The sequence below is a fragment of the Macaca thibetana genome, chromosome 10, assembly GCF_024542745.1.
Source record: "Macaca thibetana thibetana isolate TM-01 chromosome 10, ASM2454274v1, whole genome shotgun sequence".
Lineage (NCBI taxonomy): Eukaryota > Metazoa > Chordata > Mammalia > Primates > Cercopithecidae > Macaca > Macaca thibetana.
The window spans coordinates 53293853-53315444 of record NC_065587.1 but is presented as its reverse complement, the minus strand read 5'-3'; the positions used below and the strand labels follow the sequence as shown (position 1 = coordinate 53315444).

The 21592-nt window shown below is 45.0% G+C and overlaps 1 protein-coding gene across 1 annotated transcript in view; it reads right to left on the bottom strand.

Annotated features, from left to right (window-relative positions):
* SLC13A3 (solute carrier family 13 member 3) overlaps positions 1-12377 on the bottom strand; it is a 91741-nt gene extending 79364 nt beyond the window's left edge. The window contains exon 1 of the mRNA XM_050806486.1: positions 12229-12377. Coding sequence (XP_050662443.1) covers positions 12229-12339 — 111 coding nt within the window. The 5' untranslated portion in view covers positions 12340-12377. The remainder of the gene's footprint in view (positions 1-12228) is intronic.
* Between the last annotated feature and the right edge of the window lie 9215 nt (positions 12378-21592).

The window sequence follows — 21592 nt, the reverse complement described above, 5'->3', positions numbered from 1 at the left end:
GGGATTGGTTAATAAGAGGCGCTGGAAGAATGTTCCTTTGCTCTGCCCCTCACCCCTAGGCCCCCAGAGCCAGCGCTTTCAGCTTGTCAAGAGAGAAAGGTGCAGGAGGCATGGTAAAACCCAGGGCAGAAGCGGGGCTGTGGGTGGCGGCAAACAAGGGACTCTTTTGTTATTTCCCCAGCAAGGGAAAGGCGGCTGTCCCGACTGCTGCAGACAGAGGAGCCGTCAGCTCCGTCCAGTGAAGCCTGGAGCTGGCCTCTGAGAGGCCCTGAGGGCAGGAGTGCCTTTCTCCTGCCTGGAACGCCCTCCATTTCCAAATCCTCTCCTTCCCGTCAGGGCCTCTGCTTCCAGGCTCTGTGCTCATAGGCTAGCACGCCCCTCTTTAGGCCTCAGTTTCCTCATCAGCAAAATGGGACTCTGGACCATGCCTGCCTCCGCGTGTCAGACAGATCAAAGGAACGAATGCATCTGGGGCAGGGGTTCTCAGCCGTGGCACCGCTGACATTTGGGGTCTGAGGATTCTCTGTGGGCAGCTGTACTGTCCATGGGAGGGTGTTTAGCAGCATCCCTGGCCTCTACCCATCAGCTGCCAGTAGCACCCTACTCCCACTGTGAGAATCAAAATTGCCTCCAGACATTCCCACACGTCTCCTGGGAGCAAATCAGCTGAAATACTCACTGATTTAAAGCATATCCTCTAAGGACTGAGACACAGTAGGTGCTTTGTCCCTGAAGCTAGCCAACTTTTTTTTTTAGCTCTTTACAAGCATCGTCTATTATTATCATACCCATTTTACAGATGAAGAAACTGAGGCACAAAGAGGTTAAGTAACTGGCCCAAGGTCACACAGTTGGTTAAAAAGCCAGGATTGGGGCCAGGGGTGGTGACTCATGCCTGTAATCCTAGCACTTTGGGATGTCAAGTTGGGGGCGGATCACCTGAGGTCAAGAGTACGAGACCAGCCTGGCCAACATGGTGAAACCCCGTCTCTACTAAAAATACAAAAATTAGCCTGGCGTGGTGGCGGGTGCCTGTAATCCCACCTACTTGGGAGACTGAGGCAGAAGAATTGCTTGAACCCGGGAGGCGGAGGTTGCAGCGAGCTGAGATTGCACCACTGCACTCCAGCCTGGGCAACAGACCGAGACTGTGTCTCAAAAAAAAAAAAAAGCCAGGGTTGGAATCAAGCAACCGAACCCAAACTCCTACCCCCCACTGCCTGATCACTTGTGATAGTTCTTGTTTCCATAAACTCCAATCTTCAGAAAGCCCCTGAGACTTTCAAACTTTCACTCCAGTGTCTGGATGACGTCACCGTCCTCTGGGAAGCCTGTCTTGATGTCCCACCTTCCCCATTCAGCACAACTGCTCCCTTCCCTGCTGGCCTCCACTGAACCACAAAGGAGTGTGGGTTTTCAACAAGGCAGACCTAGGCTCAAGCGTCAACCTGACTACTCTGTCAATGGCTATGAGACGCTGGGCAAATGGCTTAATCTGTCTGAGCCTCAACCTCCTCATCTGTAAAATGGGTCCATCACCCCTGGGTCATACTGCGTGGCTGAGAACACAGACCCTGAAGCCAGAATGGTGAGGTCTGAATCTTACCTCAGCCACTTCCCAGCTGTGGGAGTTTGGGGCAAGTGACGGAACCACTCCGTGCCTCAGTTTCTTCATCTGCAAATGTGGATAATAACACACCAGCCCACAGAGCCACAATGAACATAAAAAAGCTCCACCAGCATATCATGAATGCTTAGAACCATGGCTGGCACTTAGTAGATGCTAGAGAGGTGCTGGCTGTGGCTCTTTTGAAGTCTCCTCGGGGGACAGAGGAGAGTGCAAGGATAAGGCACGTGATGTGGCCCAGGACATCAACAAAGCTGAGGTCACATCCTACAACCTCCCAGGTATCGGCATTTTCCTGTAGGGGAGCTGAGTACCGTGGAAATCAAAGTCCTCTGTCTGCGAAGAGGGCTGGTAAGGTCCCGCAGGAGAGTAGAGCTACAAGGGTAGGGAAGGGACCTCACCAGGCTCACCGGCAAGGTAGGGGCTTCCTGGCCTCCCCGGCTCTGCTCCAATGTCTTTTTCTAGCTGGGGCTGACTGTTGTGTTCTGCCTATGGGTGCTCCCACCAGCACCACAGGCACCTTCCCATGGCTGTCCCTCATCATACGAGTTCCAAGGACAAGCAGACACAGCAGAGAGCCTGGACTCTCTGCAGATAATAGCAACAGCAGCAATCCTTTATTAAGCACCTACTATGTGTCAGCACCTTTGAGTCTTCCCAGCAGGTGAGTATCATTATGCCCACTTTGCAGATGAAGAAATTGAGGCTCAGGGGAGGGAAATGACTGGCCAGGAAGTGGTGTGACCTCACGTGGCTCTTCCCAAGTCTCCGGTGCATCTCAGCTGAAGACAGCAGTTTGGACACACGTGTCTGACTTGTTCCAGGCCGTGGCCAGGTCTGCCCCTAGCTAGGGTGCTGACTTTGTGTCTTCAAGGTCTGGCGGTGTCAGAGAATTCTGCTCATCAGTCCAGAGGGCACTGTCCTGTTGAGTTGGGTCAGGAAACACGATCTTGCTCTCTGCTGCATCACTGGAAGTCACGCCAGCCTGTTTACACACCTGGCAGGAGCTCCGGGAAAGTGGAAAGTTGGCTGGACCTCAGAGGAATTGTTGTGGGGTCAGCGGGTCTCTGTGCCCACTTGAGGGATGGGGCAATGGGTCAAACCATGTAGGGAGAGCATGGAGGGGCACAGATGAGGGATCTGGGTCCACTAGGCTGGGAGAGGTTAGCAAAGTCTCTCTAATCCCCTTCTGGGCCTCAGTCTTCCCAGCTCAAACTAGAAAGGGCTGGAAACCCTGATTCCTGCTCGAACGTTACGCAAACTGGGAGGCAGTCTGGGGTTTTAGACCCTGTACAGGTTCTGATTTCAGAACCTGTGTTCAAATCCAAATTCATGGAATGAATACTTTTTTACTGAGCACCTACTATATGTCAGGCACTACTCTGGGGACAGGGCTGCTGTAGAGCACACCATAGACATACACCTGCTCTGAGGTCACTCAGTCAAGGGGGAGAGGAAGTCGCTAGACAAAGAAATGATCGTTTCAGACCAGGATGAATGCCATGAAGGAAATAAAACAGCAAGCTGTTTTAAAGAGTGATTTGTGGGATGAAGAGGAGAGGTGTGCTTGAGAAGCAGGAATCAAGGAGGACTCCTAGGAGGAGGTATCACTGAAACCGAGACCTAAATGACCAGAAGCACCCAGCTGTGGAAGATCTGGGGCAAGAATGGTCCAGGGAAGCAAGTGCAAAGGGCCTGAGGCAGGAGCAAGCTGGCAGCTTTGAAGAACCAAAAGAAGGCCCCTGAGGCTGGGGCACAGTGAGAAAAGAGAAGGGCATGGGAAGTTGTAAAATCATGTTTTCTAATTTCTGTATTTGAGGCTCTGAGACCCCGGAGGGACTGCCCCTTCCCAGGGCTAGCAAATTCCTAGAAATAATAAACTACTAGCCTGCAAGCATTCCTTCATATGCGAAACAACCAATCCAGACCCCGTACTCCCTACCACCTCTTTTTGAGGGCTCTCACACGAATCCACCTGCCATAATCACCCCAGAGCCAGGTACAAGACAACTAGGGGAAGCCCCTATGCCCCAGAGCCACTGAAATGATTCAAACTAACTAGCCAATCCTAAACCTGCCCACCCTGCCTTGCCCGAACATATTGCCCACAGTAAAGGCTCATGCCCACGTTTCCTCTTATTCCCCTGCCTCCCGACGGACGCTGCTGCTTCCCTGTGTGGCCCTGTGTGGCTTGGTATGCCTCCCGCTTCTAGGGCTGTGTGAGTAGAAAAACTTTAATGATGCTGATTCCTGTGTCTGTGTGTTTATCGTACCTGATTAAAACAAATTTCATTACCATTAAAACAGACACGAGGGGACAGGTGGGCAGCAGCTGGATGACACAGGGCCCTGGGGCCACAGCTGTGAGCGTGGGTGTCATTTTAAATTCTACTCACCAGCTGGGGACTTTGGGGTACAACACTGCACTGTGCTGACCCTTGGTTGCCTCCTCATAGGCCTCCCTTGTCGGGATGTTCTAAGCATTGGCTGCAATGTATGTGAAGTACCCAGCACAATACCTGGCGCTTAGTAGGTTCTCAGTCTATGGTTGCTTTTGCCAGTTTCTGCCCTTCTGGGTCGCTGTGCACTGGAAGTCTGCATCTAAAGAGTTGGCAAGATGAACTCCTTGCCCTCAGGACTCTTCCTGCTCCTGGCCTCTTGTTCTTCTCATTATCCAGGAGCACCCTTCTTTCCTCTCTTCATCTCACCACGTCCAGTCCAAGTGCAAAGCCAGTCAGAGACAAGAAGCCTTCCCAGCTAGCCAGCCTGACCCCAGAGCTTTATGGTGAGTCACAGCCTGTCCCTGTTCCTGGATTAAGGAGCAGTAAGAAAGCCAGAGTGGTGGGAGCAGAGGGCGTGAGAGGTGGAGTGGGGTTGGAAGATGGGATCAGCAAGGAAATGGGGACCAGAGCTCCTAATAAACACACAGTACACATGAGCTGTCCTAACCTCTGTTGAGAGCTAGCTATGATCTGAATAGAAATAAGTGAGCTTGACCTCTGACCCCCCTCACTTGTCATCTAGAAGTTAGCCATCAGAGATTAAACGAAATGTCTTTAGCATAAAACATTGATGAGGCCAGATACGGTTGCTCGTGCCTCTAATCCCAGAATTTTAGGAGGCTGAGGGGGCAGATAGCTTGAGCCCAGGAGTTTGAGACCAGTTGAGTGGCATGACTCCATCTCTACAAAAATACAAAAATGAGCCAGGCGTGGTGATGTGTGCGTGTAGTCCCAGCCACTTGGGAGGCTGATGTGAGAGGATCACTTGAGCCCAGGAGGCAGAAGCTGCAGTGAGCCGGGATCACGCCACTGCACGCCAGCCTGGGCGACAGAGAAAGACCCTCTCTCAACAATAATTAATTAACTAATTAATTAATTAAAATAAAAACATTGATGACCGATGCCTGAGACAAGGTACTCCCTGGAGAAGGGGATGGAAGTGCTCATCCCTGCCCTGCCCCTCACTGAAGCCTTTGGAAAATTAACTTCCTTTTCTGGCCCTCAGTTTCCTTTTTGTGGGGGTTAAACTAGAATGCTCACCAGCTCTGAATGTTACGGATGGCAACTGTAACAATAATAGCTGACAGTTACTGAGTGCTAGCTACAAGCCAGCACTCCACTAAGTGCCTCAAACATACGAACCCATTTCCTCCCCACAACACTATGAGGTTGAAAAATGATGAGACCCAATCTCCAGATGAGAAAACTGAGACACGGGACTGACCATTTCAACATAGTCCTTCGCACCAAATGCTACCAGCATCTCCTTTTTTTTCCAAATCAGTTTCAAAGATCCCACCCAGAAAAGCATGTGTAAAGGTTAAATTGCCAAAAAATAAAATAAAATTTATATGTCCTTTGAGACACGTTTTGCATCTATGAACTTATTTATTTATTTATTCCTCACAGTAAAATCCTGTGAGGAAAAGACTGTGGACATTTCCATCTTTCAGCTGGGAAACTGGGTTCAGAGAGGTGAAGACACTCTTCCTGCATCACACAGCTCCTCAGGGCAGAGGCCAGGGATGAATTCGTATCCAAATGAATCAAAAGCCTGGAACCTTTTTGACGAAGCCAGGCCCTCTCCTGAACACCAGGGTTTGCACCCCAGGAACACGGGGCCCACATGATGGGACACATCTGGGAATTATGGGCAATAGGTGTATCAAAATTGAGAGGCAGACAAGGGGCTAAACTTCCCAACCGCTCCTGGGAGAACCAGTCTGGTGGGGTGGTTTTGCCGTGTATTCATCTTTTCTCGCTGCTGTAACAAATGACCCCAAATGGAGTGGCTTAAGAAACACAAATGTATTCTTTTAGAGTTTTGGAGGCCAGAATTCTGAAATCATTTTCACTAGGCTAAAGTCAAGGTGTCGGCCAGGCTGGTTCCTCCTGGAAGCGCCAGGAGAGAGAATCCATTCCTTGCCTGTTCCAGCTTCTGGAGACCACCTGCATTCCTTAGCTCACAGCCCCACATCACATTGCTTTTTCTCCCTCTGCTTCCATCATCCTATTACCTTCTGACTTCAAATTCTCCTGCCTGCCTCTCAGAAAGCCCCTTGTGGATTACATCAGGTCCACCTAGATACTGCACGATAATCTCCCTGTTTCAAGATCCTTTACGTAATCACATCTGCAAAGCCCCTTTTTTCCATAGAAAGTAACATTCACTGGTTCAGGGGATTCGGACACCGACATCTTTGGTGGGTAACTGTTCAGCCAGCCATGTGCCACAGACTTCCTTTACTTAACAGCTCACCAAGCTTCATGGGGGCAAGAAGGCCATCTGTGTACAGATGAGGACACTGAGGAGCTGGGGCTGTGAGTCAACTGCAGCATCCCCAGACAAGGCACGTTTCCGGGCTCTGGGTCCAATATTTCTTGAAGCATAAAAAGCCAACTCCAGAAGACTTTGGGTGGAACAGTGAGGTTACCTCCCTCCTAATCCTTCTTTCCCTCATTATTTCCAAAGCAAAGTCTCCGTTTGGTACTAATTTGTCTTTAATGCCTCACTTGATGATTCCCTCCCTTTGCAACAAAGAGAGGGCAGGTTGCAGGCCCACAGCTTCAACCAGGCAGTATGTACCCAGTATTAATCAGCGTTAAATATTTACCTATTGATTGCTAGTTTTCTTCTCCTAATCATCCATGATGATCCTGGTTTTCCATATCTGATACCCACATAAAATCTTTTACAGTCATTGCATTTAAGTTTTTTTTTTTTAAAGGTGAGGGCAGTAAGACATTAATGTAAAAAGAATAAATAACAGGAATGTAATTAAGTAAATAATATTGAGTGGTGAGGGACTCTGGCAAAAATTATGTGAGTGGCATTTGGATGATGGAAACCAAACCAGACTCACTCCATTCTGGGGTGCATGTGGGAAGACTCCGTGTCTGAGCTCCCTGAGGCTCAAATGAGATGATAGAAGTTAAGAGCAGCAGGCAGTGTCTGGCCAGAGAAGGTGCTCAATCCGTAGAGCTGGACTTACAGTTTTTTTCTGGAAAACCTCTACTGGGGAAAACTCAAGGGCCTCTCTGAACCCTGGCCACCCTCACTTCAAAATCCAGGACCAAGAGAGAAGGAGGAGGAGGGACCGAAGTAGTGTTTAGTAGCTGCGTGACCTTGGGAATTTAACCTTTCTGTGCCTCACTTTCCTCATCTCTAAAAATGGGGATAATTATTGTTTGAACCTCCTACATCTGATGTGAAGAGTAAATGAGTTGAAATTTGAGACGCATGTAAAACAGCATTTGGTAAATGTGAGAAAAATGTGTGGCTATTGCTCTAATTATAAACTCCCACTATATGCTGGGCACTGCTCTGGACATCTCCTGTATCTTCCCCCAATTCTCGTAACAGAATGAGAGGGTGTGAGTCCTCCCCACTTCGCAAATGAGACGCAGGCTCAGAAATTCAAGGTCTCCAGCCCAGGTTCCCCTCTTTCATGGTTTCAGAGCCAAGACACAAATCCAGGTCTTCTCAACTCTAAAGCCCATGTTCCCTCCATCATTTAACTTATCTGAGCCTCAATTTCATCATCTGCAAAATGGGAGAACTGAAACATATTTTCAGCATTACATAAAAAACTAAGAATTTATAGTACAGGCACAATGTATTAACTCATGGAGGCCAGAAAATAACTGAGAAGGAATATAACATTATGGCTCTGTTATAAATGAAGAAACTAAGGCCAGAAATATAAAATGACTTGCCTAGCAAGTATGTGGAATGCGAATGCAGTTCTGATTCCAAAGCCTTAAAACTGGGAATGAAAGGACCATCTTCCTGGTCATCCACCTGCCCACAAATTAGGCAAACGCAAGAAAGGGGGCCTCTGGCCTTACAGGTGTACTACCATCCCCCCAAAAGATTCCTACCCCAGAGCAAGTCTGTTGTTGGCCAACGTGACATCTTTGTGCAAATTAGAATAAAAGGCCCTTCCTCAGGTGGAACCAAGCTTTGCACCAGGGTGCACAGCTTGGCATGTGGAATGCAGGTTGGTTCAGCCTCACTTACCTCCTCAAGCACCTTGTGCAGTGCACAACCTGTACAACACTCTGTAGCAGCCTTGCCAAGAACATCCCTAAACTCTTCCTTCTTAGAGCATCTTTAGAATCACCTGTGAGTCCCCAGGGTTAAGAACTCCTCCTGGACAGGTGGTCAGTATCATTTAATTTGCTCTCAGGGGGCATAAGGCAAGAAAGGGGGCAAGACTTTTCTGCAAACATGTGGGGCTGGAGCTTATTTGCAAGCCTGTTTTATTAATAACAGTCCCATCTGTGTCCGCTAGCTAAGATCACTCCCCAAACCTCTAACTCCCAGGACGGCCATTCTTGGAAAACGTTGATGTAGTCCCTGGGGTAGCATCCCAACTTCCTGAGCCCCCAGCACTCTTCATAGCAAGAGCTAGGATCCCCAGTGGTGCTGGAAGTGGCAGCCATGCATTCCAGAGCTCATCCCACTCCTTTTCATCCCTGCTGACAGCATTTCTGAGCCAGAGGACATAATGTAAGAATTGTTCCTTTCAGCACTGCTCTGCAGATTGACTCCAGCCTCCCCGAAGACAAGCTCACCAGTCACCAGGGACAGGTGCATGAGGACCAACCCTCTCGACCACAGACTCCTAGAACAGCAAAGCAGCAGTGGATAGGAGACGTCATCAAGCTGGAAACCCAGGCCCCAAAGAGGGGTTGTCTCCTACTCCACACTGCCTGGTAAGTGACAAATGACCAAGCACCTCCAACTTCTTTCCTGATCTGATATCTGCAATTTCACAATTTGTTAGTAACCCATGTGTACAATACAACCGCCAGAATATCCATGTGTAAGAGGCTAAGAAGTGGCAATCTGATGTTGGAGTGGACGCTAAGGATGCCTGTCTTGAATTGCCCAGCAAGCATGTTTTGAAGTTAGTCCACCAGCCTCTGTCTAGGGAGGCTCTCACGGGGAGCGACTGGTTAAGATGACCGGAATTGTCTTGAAGCTCCGTGTGCATAGCAAACCTACTGTGCTTGCTTTAACCCATTTCCCGTTTTGCCCCGAGAATACTGCACTGGCAGTGAGCTGCACATTATTTTTTTCTAAATGGGAAATGGGTTAAATGTATGTCCCAGATCAATAAAGACAGTGGTGTTTTCTAAGGATACTTTTTATCCACATTGTACATTAGATTGAGAAACACATCTGTTCTTAATGTCAGAGAATCTAATAATGATAATCATATAAATATTGTTATATGGGAGATGGGGCTTCAGGTATGCCGATAGAGATTTTGAGGGAGGCTAAGGTCCTCCAAAGAGCCAGACCTGCCTCCTGGGAGGAGGCCCTGGTTCATCAACCACTTAAAGAGGCAGTGACATCTAGGGCCATATAAAGGGTCCCACAAGGGAACTGTAGGGAACAAAGGAGTGGTTTGTATTGAATTATCACTAAGAAGAGCATGTAAGGCACAGCAGGTAGAAAGAAGTACAGATTCTTGCCTGTAATCCCAGCGCTTTAGGAGGCCGAGGCTGGTGGATCGCTTGAGTCTAGGAGTTTGAGACCAGCCTGGGTGACATAGTGAAACCCCATCTCTACTAAAAATATAAAAATTAGCCACGTGTGGTGGCAGGAGCTGGTAGTCCCAGCCTTCTGGGAGGCTGAGACAGGAGGATGGCTTAAGCCTGGGAGGTGGAGATTGCAGTGAGCCGAGATTGTGCCACTGCACTCCAGCTTGGGTGACAGAGCAAGACCCTATCACACACACACACACACACACACACACACACACACACACACACACACACAGAGTACAGACTCGACATTCTGGCTTTGTAGCAGCTATGTGCCCTTAGGCAAGTCACCTAACCCTGCTGAGCTTCCATTTCTTCACCTGTCAAATAGGGATGCAAATCACAGCTACCTCTCTGGTTGTCGTGGGCCTTACATGGGACAAGCCTGACAGGCTCCTAGCATGGCCCCTAGCACACGGTAAGAGCTAAGCATTCAATAAAACACCTTCCTCATCAGGCTTAGCACCACCATGGGCGGTTACATCCTAGGGGCTCTCCCTGTTATCTCTCCCTGCCTTCCATTCAATTGTGCATGTTGGGGTTCAGACAGGAAGAGGATACTTTGTGAAGCTCAAGCTTCAGAGCCTCTCCCAAGCCTTGTACCGAATCTCGTATTTGTAAATCTGTATTCATTTTCTTAAAGAGACCCCCTCAAGTATATGCTCCAGGCCCCATAACCCTTGGATCTGCTCTTGCGTTCATGCTCTTGCTAGAGAACAGAGCAGAGAGAAGCTATCGGGACCCCTGCTGAGAATAGAGACCCTGTGTTTTGTCTCTTCTTGCCAGAGAGCCCTGCCTAGGGCCTTGCAGACAGCAACCAGTCAAGGCTCAGCCACCTACACTTCCACCAAAGATGTTTCACAAAGCCTTACTCAGCCTCTCACATCAATCCCAGAAGCTAGCGGTGTAATTGCTCCAGTTTACGGGGAAGCAAAACCCAAAGAGGAAAGGAGATTGGTCCAGGACGTTAAGATCCACAGGTCAGAAAGTGGCCTGGGGTGGGCTGGTTTTTGAAAAGGTGACCTCATCTTTATTCCATCATTTATTGTGTTTTTCTCTTCCATGTCGAGAAAGTCTAATAGCTTAGATAATTCCACACTATTGAACTTGCTATGTGTTAGCCCTGGGTCTCCTTGGAACCACCTGGTGTCACCTTCTTACTGCATGTGCCCACGGAGGGCTCCTTCTTCCAGGAGAACCTCCCTGGTCTCAGCTGATCGGTGCTAGGTAATGCACCCTAAATTATACCTCCTCTTTACTTTTATTTTTGTGAACATTTAATATCTTACTGAGAGATGGTGAAGCAACTTCCTGGAGGCAGAAGCCTTATCTTACAAGCCCAGTGCCCTCTCATGATGCCCTGGCTGGGGTGGGCACAGGTGAAGGACCCAAAAGGGACCTGTGGTACCATCTCCTTCCAGCCCCTACTAGTGTTGATTTCAGTTATGACTCCTGAACTCCACCTGCGGTCTTTGATCTTATAGGTGTTACTTCCTCGGGGAGACTGAAAACAGCTAGGGTTCTGGATTCCAACAAGCCAGGGACTGAATACCGACACAGTCAGTTGCTGTGTGACTCTGAGCAAGTCACTTCCTCTCTCTGAGCCTTGGTTTTCTCCTCTGGAAAATGGGTCAAATAATCTTTCCCCTCTGAGAGGCACTGAAATGATTAAATAAAGTGATAAGCAAAAGGCAAATCCTCACCCCCAGTAAGCACTCATGAATCTTACCAACCTCATCATGTAAGGACCTGGTGCAGAAAAAGACCAGCCACTGCTGATTAGACATTTATTCTGTACCAGGTTTAGTTACAAGAGATTTACACATATTGCCCTATTAGTGGGCATTACAATTTCTCCCGTTTTTACATATGAGTAAACTGAAGTTCAGAGAGGTTAAGTGACTTGCCCCAGGTCAAACAGCTTGGCACACAGTAAGTGTTCACTGTGACTGTCAAGTGAAATGTGCAACACAGCACCAAGCACAGAATTAGACCTCAGGAAAGAAAGAATTCTGTTAGGCACAGTGGCTCACGCCTGTAATCCCAGCATATGGGAGACCAAAGTGGGAGAATCGCTTGATTCCAGGAGATCGAGACTAGCCTGGACAACATAGCGAGACCCTATCTCTATTTAAAAAAAAAAAAAAATTAGCTGGGCATGCACCTGTAGTTCTAGCCACTAGGGAGGCTGCGGAAGGAGGATCACTTGAGTCCAGAAGTTGGAGGCTGCAGTGAGCTATGATCACACCACCGCACTCCAGCCTGGGTGACAGGCGAGAACCTGTCACTGAAACGAAACGAAATTATTCCCAAGGAAGTGAGACCCAGAAGGCAGAGTGGGACTCAAGCTCTAAGGAGCAGCTGGGAAGAGGGAAGAGGCGTTAGGAGCGTTCACAGCGGTCCGCGGCAGGTGCAAGGGAGGGAGGTCGAGGGGGTCTCCTGGAGCCTGTCTACACTGGGACCTCAGCGGTCTCCCAACTTGGAGGCTTGGGAGAAGATCCCGCCCGTGGCGGACCGGGGGCGCACAGGCGGAGGAGGCGTTACCTTGGGCGGGAGGGCGAAGACCACCGGCAGCAGCGCGAGCGGCGTGAACAGCAGCACCAGCAGCCGCCGCGCGCTCCACACCTTCTTGGCCGCTGCCGCCAGCGCCGCCATCTGCGCGATCTCCGGGCGGAGCGGGCCGGCCCGGGACTGCCCCGCCTGGCCCCGGCGCCGGCTTAAAGCCTGGGGGAGGGTCGGGGAGGGGACTGCGCTGGGGAACCCGCCCTCTCCCTGCTCCTCCTGGAGGAAAAGGGTGGTGCCTGCGCCCCTGGGACCGGGTGAAAGAGGCCTGGGAACGTTGGAGAAAGGTAGGCGCGAGAACTAGCAACCGGGACCCTAGCCGCAGGGCAGCGTGGCCTTGGATCTCAGCCTCTCGGCTTCCCAGCAATGTGGCCTGGGGCAGCTGGCTTATCCTCTCCTCGCCTCTGTTTACCCGCTTGTGAGATGGCTGAGGATGACAAGGCGAGGATTAAGGTGCGTACTCCTTTTACCTGGGTTCAAATCCTGGCACTGCCACTTACTGCGTGGCCTTGAACAACAGCTTCTGAGCCTGAAAGTGGAGTGGTGATAATAATAGTCTACACCATGGAATACTATGCAGCCACCAAAAAGAAGGACATCATGATTTTTGCAGGAACATGGATGGATGGAGCTGGAGGCCATTATCCTTAGCAAACTAACACAGGAACAGAAAATCAAATGCCTCATGTTTTCACTCATAAGCAGGAACTAAATGATGAGAACACATGGACACACAGAGGGGAGCAACTGACACTGAAGCCTTTCGGAGGCTGGAGGATGGCAGAAGACAGAGGATCAGGAAAAATAACTAATGGGCACTAGGCTTAATACCTGGATGATGAAATAATCTGTACAACAAATCCCCACGACACAAGTTTACCTATACAACAAACCTGCACCTGTACCCCTGAACTTAAAATAAAAGTTAAATTTAAAAAAATAGTCTACACCAGACAAGAAGGTTGTTAGGAAGTTTAAATGAGAACACAGGTAATGTGATGAGTGCAGTGTCTGGCAGAGCATGTGCTCAATGGGAGTTACTGCTGTTGATGAGTTATTCTTTTTTTTTTTTTTTTTTTGAGATGGAGTCTCACTCTGTCACCCAGGCTGGGGTGCAGTGGAGCAATCTCGGCTCCCTGCAAGCTCTGCCTCCCAGGTTCAAGCAATTCTTCTGCCTCAGCCTCCTGAGTAGCTGGGATTACAGGCGTGTGCCACCATGTCGAGCTAATTTTTTTTTTTTTTTTTTTTTTTTTTTTGTATTTTTAGAGTTCACCATTTTTGGTCAGGCTGGTCTTGAATTCCTGGCCTCATGATCCACCCACCTCAGCCTCCCAGAGTTCTGGGATCACAGGTGTGAGTCACCATACCCAGCTGAGTTATTTATTTATTTATTTTTTTAAGGTGGGTGAGTCACTTCTATTCACTTCTATTTACTCTCAGGTAACCATACAGGAGTGCAACTTCTGGGTTGCCCAGTATTTGCAATGCTTAGCTTTTTAAGACACTGTCAACCTGTCTTCCAAAGTGATTGTACTATTTTGCATTTCCATCAACAATGTATGAATCATCCAATTTCTCCACATCTTTGCCAACATTTGGTGTTGTCACTGTTTGTTTTATTTTAACCATTCTGACGGGGATGTAGTGATAGCTTGTTGTGGTTTTAATTTATATTTCCCTAGCGGCTAGTGATGTTTAACATCTTTTCACATGTGAATTTGCCATCTCTATATCCTCTTTGGTGAACTATCTTTTCCTGTCATTTGCCCATTTTCTACTTGTATTATTTGGTATTTTACTGTTAAGTTTTGAGGGTTCTTTGCAAATTCTAGATGTCCTTTGTCAGTCATGTTGTTTGCAAATATTTCTCCCCATCTGTAGTTTGTCTTTTCAGCCTCTTAACTATATATCACCAAGCAAACATTTCTAATTTTGATGTAGTTAAATTTATCAAATTGTTCCTTTGGATCATCGGGTTAAGCTCTCTGCATAGCCTTAGATCCCAAAGAGTTTCTCATGTGTTTAGTTTGTTTTGTTCTCACAGAGATGTCCAAGGGAGAGAATACAGTTTCTCAGTTTCTGTTTCTCGTTGGGCCAGTAAAGCCCCTTCCTCATCCCTCTTTTCCACTCATCACTAGAGACAGAAACTAAAAACCATGGCTTCAGGCTGCTAAAAGCCTAAAACAAATAAACAAACAAAAAAAGAACAACAACAACAAAATAAGGCAGGTTGGACAAGTTTGTCAGAAGTTTTACAGTTTTGAGGCCGGGAACGGTGGCTCACGCCTGTAATCCAAGCACTTTGGGAGGCCGAGGGGGGATCACGAGGTCAGGAGATGGAGACCATCCTGGCTAACATGGTGAAACCCCGTCTCTACCAAAAATACAAAAAATTAGCCGGGTGTGGTGGCGGGCACCTGTAGTCCCAGCCACTTGGGAGACTGAGGCAGGAGAATGGCATGAACCCAGGAGGCGGAGCTTGCAGTGAGCCAGGATAGTGCCACTGCACTCCAGCCTGGGTGACAGAGACAGACTCCATCTCAAAAAAAAAAAGAAATCGTTTTACAGTTTTGAAACACTGTATTCATTACAAAATAACTTCATTCCCTCCTCCCACAGCCTCTGGAAACCATCATTCTGCTTTCTGTCTCTAAATTTCATTAATCTGGATAACTCATACAAGTGGTATCATAGAATATTTATCCTTTTGTGACTAGCTTTGTGTCCTTAAGGCTCATCCGTGTTGTAGCATGTGTCATAATTCCTTTTTAAGGCTGAATAATATTCCGTTGTATGGATATACCATATCTGTTTATCCATTCATTTGTTGATAGACATTGGGTTGTTTCTACCTTTTGGCTATTGTGAGTAATGCAGCTATAAACATGGTGTACAAAGAGTATCTGTCTGAGTCCCTGCTTTCAGTTCTTTTGGGTATATACCCAGAAGTGGAATTGCTGGATCATAAGGTAATTCTGTGCTTTTTAAAAATTATTATTGAGAAATGGCCATACTGTTTTTCACAAAGGCTGCACTTTTTTACATTCGCACAAACAGTGCACAAGGCGTCCGGTTTCACCACATCCTTACCAACACTTATTTTCTGTGATTTTTTAAATAATAGCCATCCTAATAGGTGTGAAGTGGTATCTCATTGTGATTTTGTTGTACGTTTCTCTAATGATTATTGATGTTGAACATCTTTCCATGTGTTTACTGGTCATCTATATCTTGTTTGGAGAAATGTCTATCCAGGGCCTTGGTCCGTTTTTTTAGCGTTTTGTTTTTTTGTGATTTGCATGGCTTTTTTTAAAGTAATTGTTCTAGGTATTACATTGTATGTACATAACTTATAAGTTATAATGCACTGGTATTGCCATTTTACCAATTCCAGTGAAGTATAGAAACCTTACTTCATGCCCCTTTGCCTTACCCAGTTTAAAACACTGCTTTCAATATTTTCTCTACATACATTTTCTAAATGTATGGCTCTACCACATCAAAGTTTTAACATTTGCTTCAACTATCAGATATAATTTTTTTTTTTTGACGTGGAGTTTTGCTCTTGTTGCCCAGACTGGAGTGCAATGGTGCCATCTCAGCTCACTGCAACCTCCGCCTCCTGGGTTCAAGTGATTCTCCTGCCTCAGCCTCCTGAGTAGCTGGGATTACAGGCACCCACCATCATGCCCGGCTAATTTGTTGTACTTTTAGTAGAGACGGGGTTATACCATGTTGGCCAGGCTGGTCTCAAACTCCTGACCTCAGGTGATCAACCAGCCTAGGCCTCCCAAATTGTTGGGATTATAGGCATGAGCCACCACACCTGGCCAAGAACTTCCTATCATTCTTTCAGACTAGGTCTGCCAGCAACAAATTCTCTTAGTTTTCCATCATCTGAGAAGGTCTTGATTACTCCTTGGTTCTTATTTCAGTGGATATAGAATTCTGTTATTTTCTTTCAGTACTTGAGAAATGTTCTGTACCTACTTTCTGGCCTCCATAGTCTCTGGTGAAAACTCTGATATCATTTGAATTATTTCTTCTCCATAGGTAAGGTTCATTTCTCTTTCTCTTGAAAAAATCTTTTTCAAGATTTTTTTTTTTGTCTTTTGTTTTGAGAAGTTTGGCCATGATATGTCTTGGTGTGGATTTATTTGGTTTAATACTAGTAATATTTGGAGTTCACTCAGCTTCTTAGTTCTGTAGATTTATATATATACATGTATGTATACACACACACACACACACACGTCTATATATACACACATACACACACGTATATATATACACACATATGTATATATATGTATACACACATATACAGAAATAATGGCTGAAAACTTCCCAAATTTGGCTATGTATGTGTGTGTGTAGGTATATACATATGTGTATATATACACACATATACAGCCATATATATACATATATATGTACATACATACACACACACACACACACACACACATATATATGGCCAAATTTGGGAAGTTTTCAGCCATTATTTTTTTGAATAATTGTATGCCCCACCCTCTTTTTCATCTCCTTCCATAATTCCGGTGACACATCCCAGTGACACAGATGTTAGATATTATGCTGTAATTCCCCCATCCCTGCAGCTCTATTTACCTTTTCAGTCTATTCTCTCTCTGTTGTTCACATTGGGTAATTTCCATTGTTCCACATCCCAGTTCACTGATCCTTCTGCCCTCTCCATATGCTGTCGAACGCATCCGTTGTATAATATTTCTCAGTTATACAATTTTCATTTGATTCTTCTTTGTATCTTCTATTACTTTGCTAAGTCTTCTGGATCTTTGCTGAGGTTTTCTACTTTTTTCATGTTTCCAATGTGACACCATCACTGTCATCTTGACATTAAGCATCAAAAGTCAGTTTGACCAGCCTGGTCAATATAGCAAAACCTCATCTCTACTAAAAAACACAACAACAACAACAACAAAAACAACAACAACAAAAAACTTTTGAGAAAAAGTTTGAAAAAAAACTTTTATCATGATCCGAGACATCATCAGAGGGCACTGAGCTTGTAAGATAAGGCTTCTACCTCTAGGAAGTAGCTGGGTGGGATGGCATGCTTGTAATCCCAGCTACTCAGGAGGCTGAGGCATGAAAATCATTTGAACCCGGGAGGCAGAAGTTACAGTGAGCCAAGATCGCACTACTGCATTCCAGCCTGGATGACAGAGTGCGACACTGTCTCAAAAAATTTAAAAAAGGCAGTTTAAGACCTTTCACTTATACAAGTGACTTTCGTTTGGGACCTGGACATTTTGGGTAATGTATTACAAGATTTGGGCTCTTATTAAACCTTCTGTTTTTACTGACTTCTTTCAGTGCTCTTGCAAAGGAAATGGGGATGTCACCTCATTACCACCAGATGAAAGTAGAAGTCCAGTTCCCCACCTCATCCTCCATTAGTATCTGAGGTGGGGGGAGGTGTTAGACCATTTTTGTATTGCTATAAAGAAATATGTGAGGCTGAGTGATTCATAAAGAAAAGAGGTTTAATTAGCTCATCGTTCTGCAAGGCTGTACAACAAGCATGGTGCTGTCATCTGCTTGGCTTCTGGGAAGGCCTCGGGGAGATTTTGCTCGTGGCAGAAGGCAAAGCAGGAGCAGGCATGTCACATGACCAGAGCAGGAGCAAGGCGGTGGGTGGGGGGAGATGGGGGGGGACGGTGCCACACACTTTTAAACAACCAGATTTCCTGAGAACTCACTCACATCTCAAGGACAGCACCAAGTCATAGGGATCCAACCCATGACCCAAACACCTCCCACCAGGCCCCACCTCCAACATTGGGGATTATATTTCAACATGAGATTTGGACAGGACAAACATCGAAACCATCTCAGGGGGGTTCATTACTGCTGGGGAATGCTGGGAGTTCTAGCTCCCATCAGCCCTCTCCTGATACCTCCCTGGCTGGAGGAGTAGGAGTGCCTTGTTTTTGTTCCCCATGTGGCTTCCATTGACACTGAACGAGGGTGGTGTCCTTGTTACTGCTGGGTGGTAGTTGCTTTGGAATACTGATACATGCAACACTATAGATAAATATAAAAAAAAAATGCTATATGAAAGAAGCTGAACACACAAAAAAACTACATTCTGCATAATTATATTTATATGAAGAGTTAAAAGAGGCAAACTTTAGTTATAGAAATCAGTGATTGCTAAGCAATGGGGGTTAAAAGACAGGATCAGTTGGAAACAGCATGAGGAAATGTATAGGGTGATAGATGTATTCTGTTGACTGTGGTGGTGGTAATACAGTCGTATATAATTATTAAATTCCATCAAACTGATCATTTAAAATGGGTGAATTTTATTATATATAATTATACCTCAATAAAGCCAGAACAGAAGTGCATTGAGGCCAGCTGCAGTGGCTCACACCTGTAATCCCAGTACATTGGGAGGCCAAGGCAGGAGGACCACTTGAGCTCAGGAGTTCGAGACCAGCCTGGGTAACACAGTGAGATCCTGTCTCTAAATTTTTTCATAAAAATTGTTTTTAAAAAGTGATTGAGTATATTTAATTATAGAAAATATTCATTGGGTCAAGTTGGCTGATCGTGTTTTTCAAATTTAGATTCTTAAAATCTCCAATTTAATTGTGGATATGTCTATTTCTCACTTTAGTTCTGTCAGTTTTCACTTCATAGATTTTGAAGCTCTGTTGTTAAATGTGTACACACTTAAGATTGTTATGTCTTATTGGTGGATTCACCTTTCTATCATTCTAAAATCTCCCTCTTTATCACCATAGATGCCCTTTGTCTTGAAGTCCACTTTGTCTGATATTTAAATAGCCACAGTAGCTTTCTTATGCTCAATGTTTGTATTATATATCTTTTCCACTTTTTTTAACTGTCAACCTGTTTCTATATGTACAATGTGTTTGTTGTATTCAGTGTATTGATGAACTCTGCTTTTTTATCTAGTCTAACATTCTCTGATACTTTAATTGGAGTGTCTAATCAATTTACATTTAATGTAATTATCTGGTTGGATTTAAGTGTCTCATTTTGCTATTTGTTTTCTATTTATCTTGTTTGTTCTTTGTTACGCTCTTCCTTCTCTCTTTCTTTTGTATCAATTGATTATATTTTGGTGTATTTTATTTTATTTCCTCTATTAATTTTTTAGTTTTTTTTGTTTTATTATTTTAGTGGTTTCTCTAGAGATTATGATATGCATCTTTATCACAGTCTACCTTCAAATAATGATATATTATTTTAGGAACAACATAAGAGCCATACAATAATGGTGGTGAAGTATAGTTGCTCATGCCTGTAATCCCAGCAATCTGGGAGGCTGAGGAGGGTGTCACTTGAGTCCAGATCGAGACCAGCCTGGCCAACATGGTGAAACCCCATCTCTACAAAAAATACAAAACTTAGCCGATTGTGGTAGCAGGCACCTGTAGTCCCAGCTGCTTGGGAGGCTGAGGTGGGTGGGAGGATAGCATGAGCCTGGGAGGTGGAGGTTGCAGTGAGCTGAGATCATAGCACTGCACTCCAGCCTGGGTAACAGAGTGAGACACTGCCTTAAAAAAAAAAAAAGAAAAGAGAAGAAAAAAGAAAGAAGAAAGAAAGCCTTACAATAATGGAAATAATGTAAAAAATTCCATTTACCACCTTCTTCTCTTCCTTTGTACTTTTATTGTCTTTTTAAATCTGTGTATTCTATAAACCCAAGTATGTGCTGAAGATAACTCGTGCTAGCTTATGAAAAATGACTGTTAACTCTTTCAGAAAATTTGTGAGCCAGCTGTAGAACTGAGGGTAGTATGAAATCACCCATAGCAAGACTATTTACACCATGAAATTAATAAAATTCATAAATAAGGGCTTTTTTTTCCAACAGCCAATTGTTAAACATTTACCAGAACACCAGTTTGAATTGCACAATATATTGTTTTAATTTTTTAAACAATCAATAGTCTTTAAAAGACATGTATAAATTATATAAATAAAAGATAAATGTACTTCAAAAAGTATTTCGTATTTTCCCAAATACTTACCCTATCTCTTCATTTCTTCCTCCAGATCCAGGATCATTTCTCTTTCAGGTGCTAGCATTTCTTTTACCATTTTTTATAGTGCTGGTTTGTTGAAAGGAAATTCTCTCAGCTTCTGTTTATCTGAAAGTATCTTTATTTTAGCCTTTGTTTTTGAAGTTACTTTCACTGGATATAGAAGTCAAGATTGACAATTTTTTTTCTTTCAGCACTTAAAGATCTCATTCCACTGTGTTCAAGTTTATATTGTTTTTGGTAAGAAATTAGCCACCATTCATATCATTGTTCCTCTGTAAGTAGTGTCTTTTTTTTACTCCGGCTACTTGTAAGATCTCTTTATCTTTCAGTTTTCAGCAGTTTGGCTGAAACGCTTAGGTGTAGTGTATCCCTTATATTTATTTACCTGGAATTTGCTGAGCTGCTTGGATCCGTGCACTGATGTCTTTGATCAATTTTGGTATATTTCCAGTCATTATCTCTTCAAATACCTCTTTTGCCCCATTCTCTCTCTCCTTTCCTTCTAGAATCCTGGTAACATTTATGTTAGAGCATTTGGTATCATCTTATAAATTTCAGACTCTTTGTTCTCTATTTTTTTTTTCACTTTTTCTTCTTTACATGTTTCAAACAGGCGTTTTCTATTACCTGTCTTTACAGATTCCTGTCTTTGGTGTGCCCAGTCTCTTATAGGTCTAAGTCTTCATTTCTGATGTTGTATTTTTCATCTCCAAAATTTTCACTAGTTCTTTTAATAGTTTATAAGTCTCTGCGGAAGTTTTCCATTTGTTTATGCATGTTGTTCTTTAGATCCCTTCATTTTTAGCATTTTTGTTGTAGATTTTTTAAGTCTCTGGGAATTCCAAAATCTAGGCCAAATCTGAATCTGCTTCTATTAATCTGCTTTTATCATTGTCTGTGTGTTTGCTAATCTTTGAATGTATTGTTGACATTTTTGTAAGAAAGAACAGTAGAGAATGAAGTAAATAATATTTACCTCCAGAAGGGGGTACTCCCCTTTTTGGGTAAAATTGATAGAGTATGGAGTTAACCAGTTTTACCTGCAGTATGGAGTTAATTGGTTTTACCTATAGTATGGAGGTTAACTAGTCTTACCTGTGGTTGAACTGGGTTTCAGCTTTGGTGCAGTTTTAGTTTGTTTCAGTTCATCACTGGCTCCAAATGTTTTGAGGGTAGATTTAGAACTTTTACTTCAGCAGGATCTGAGACCTGAGCACTGGTGAGATTTTAGGAATCTGCCTTTGCTTCCCAGAAGAGTTGCCCAATTTGGAAATGTTGGG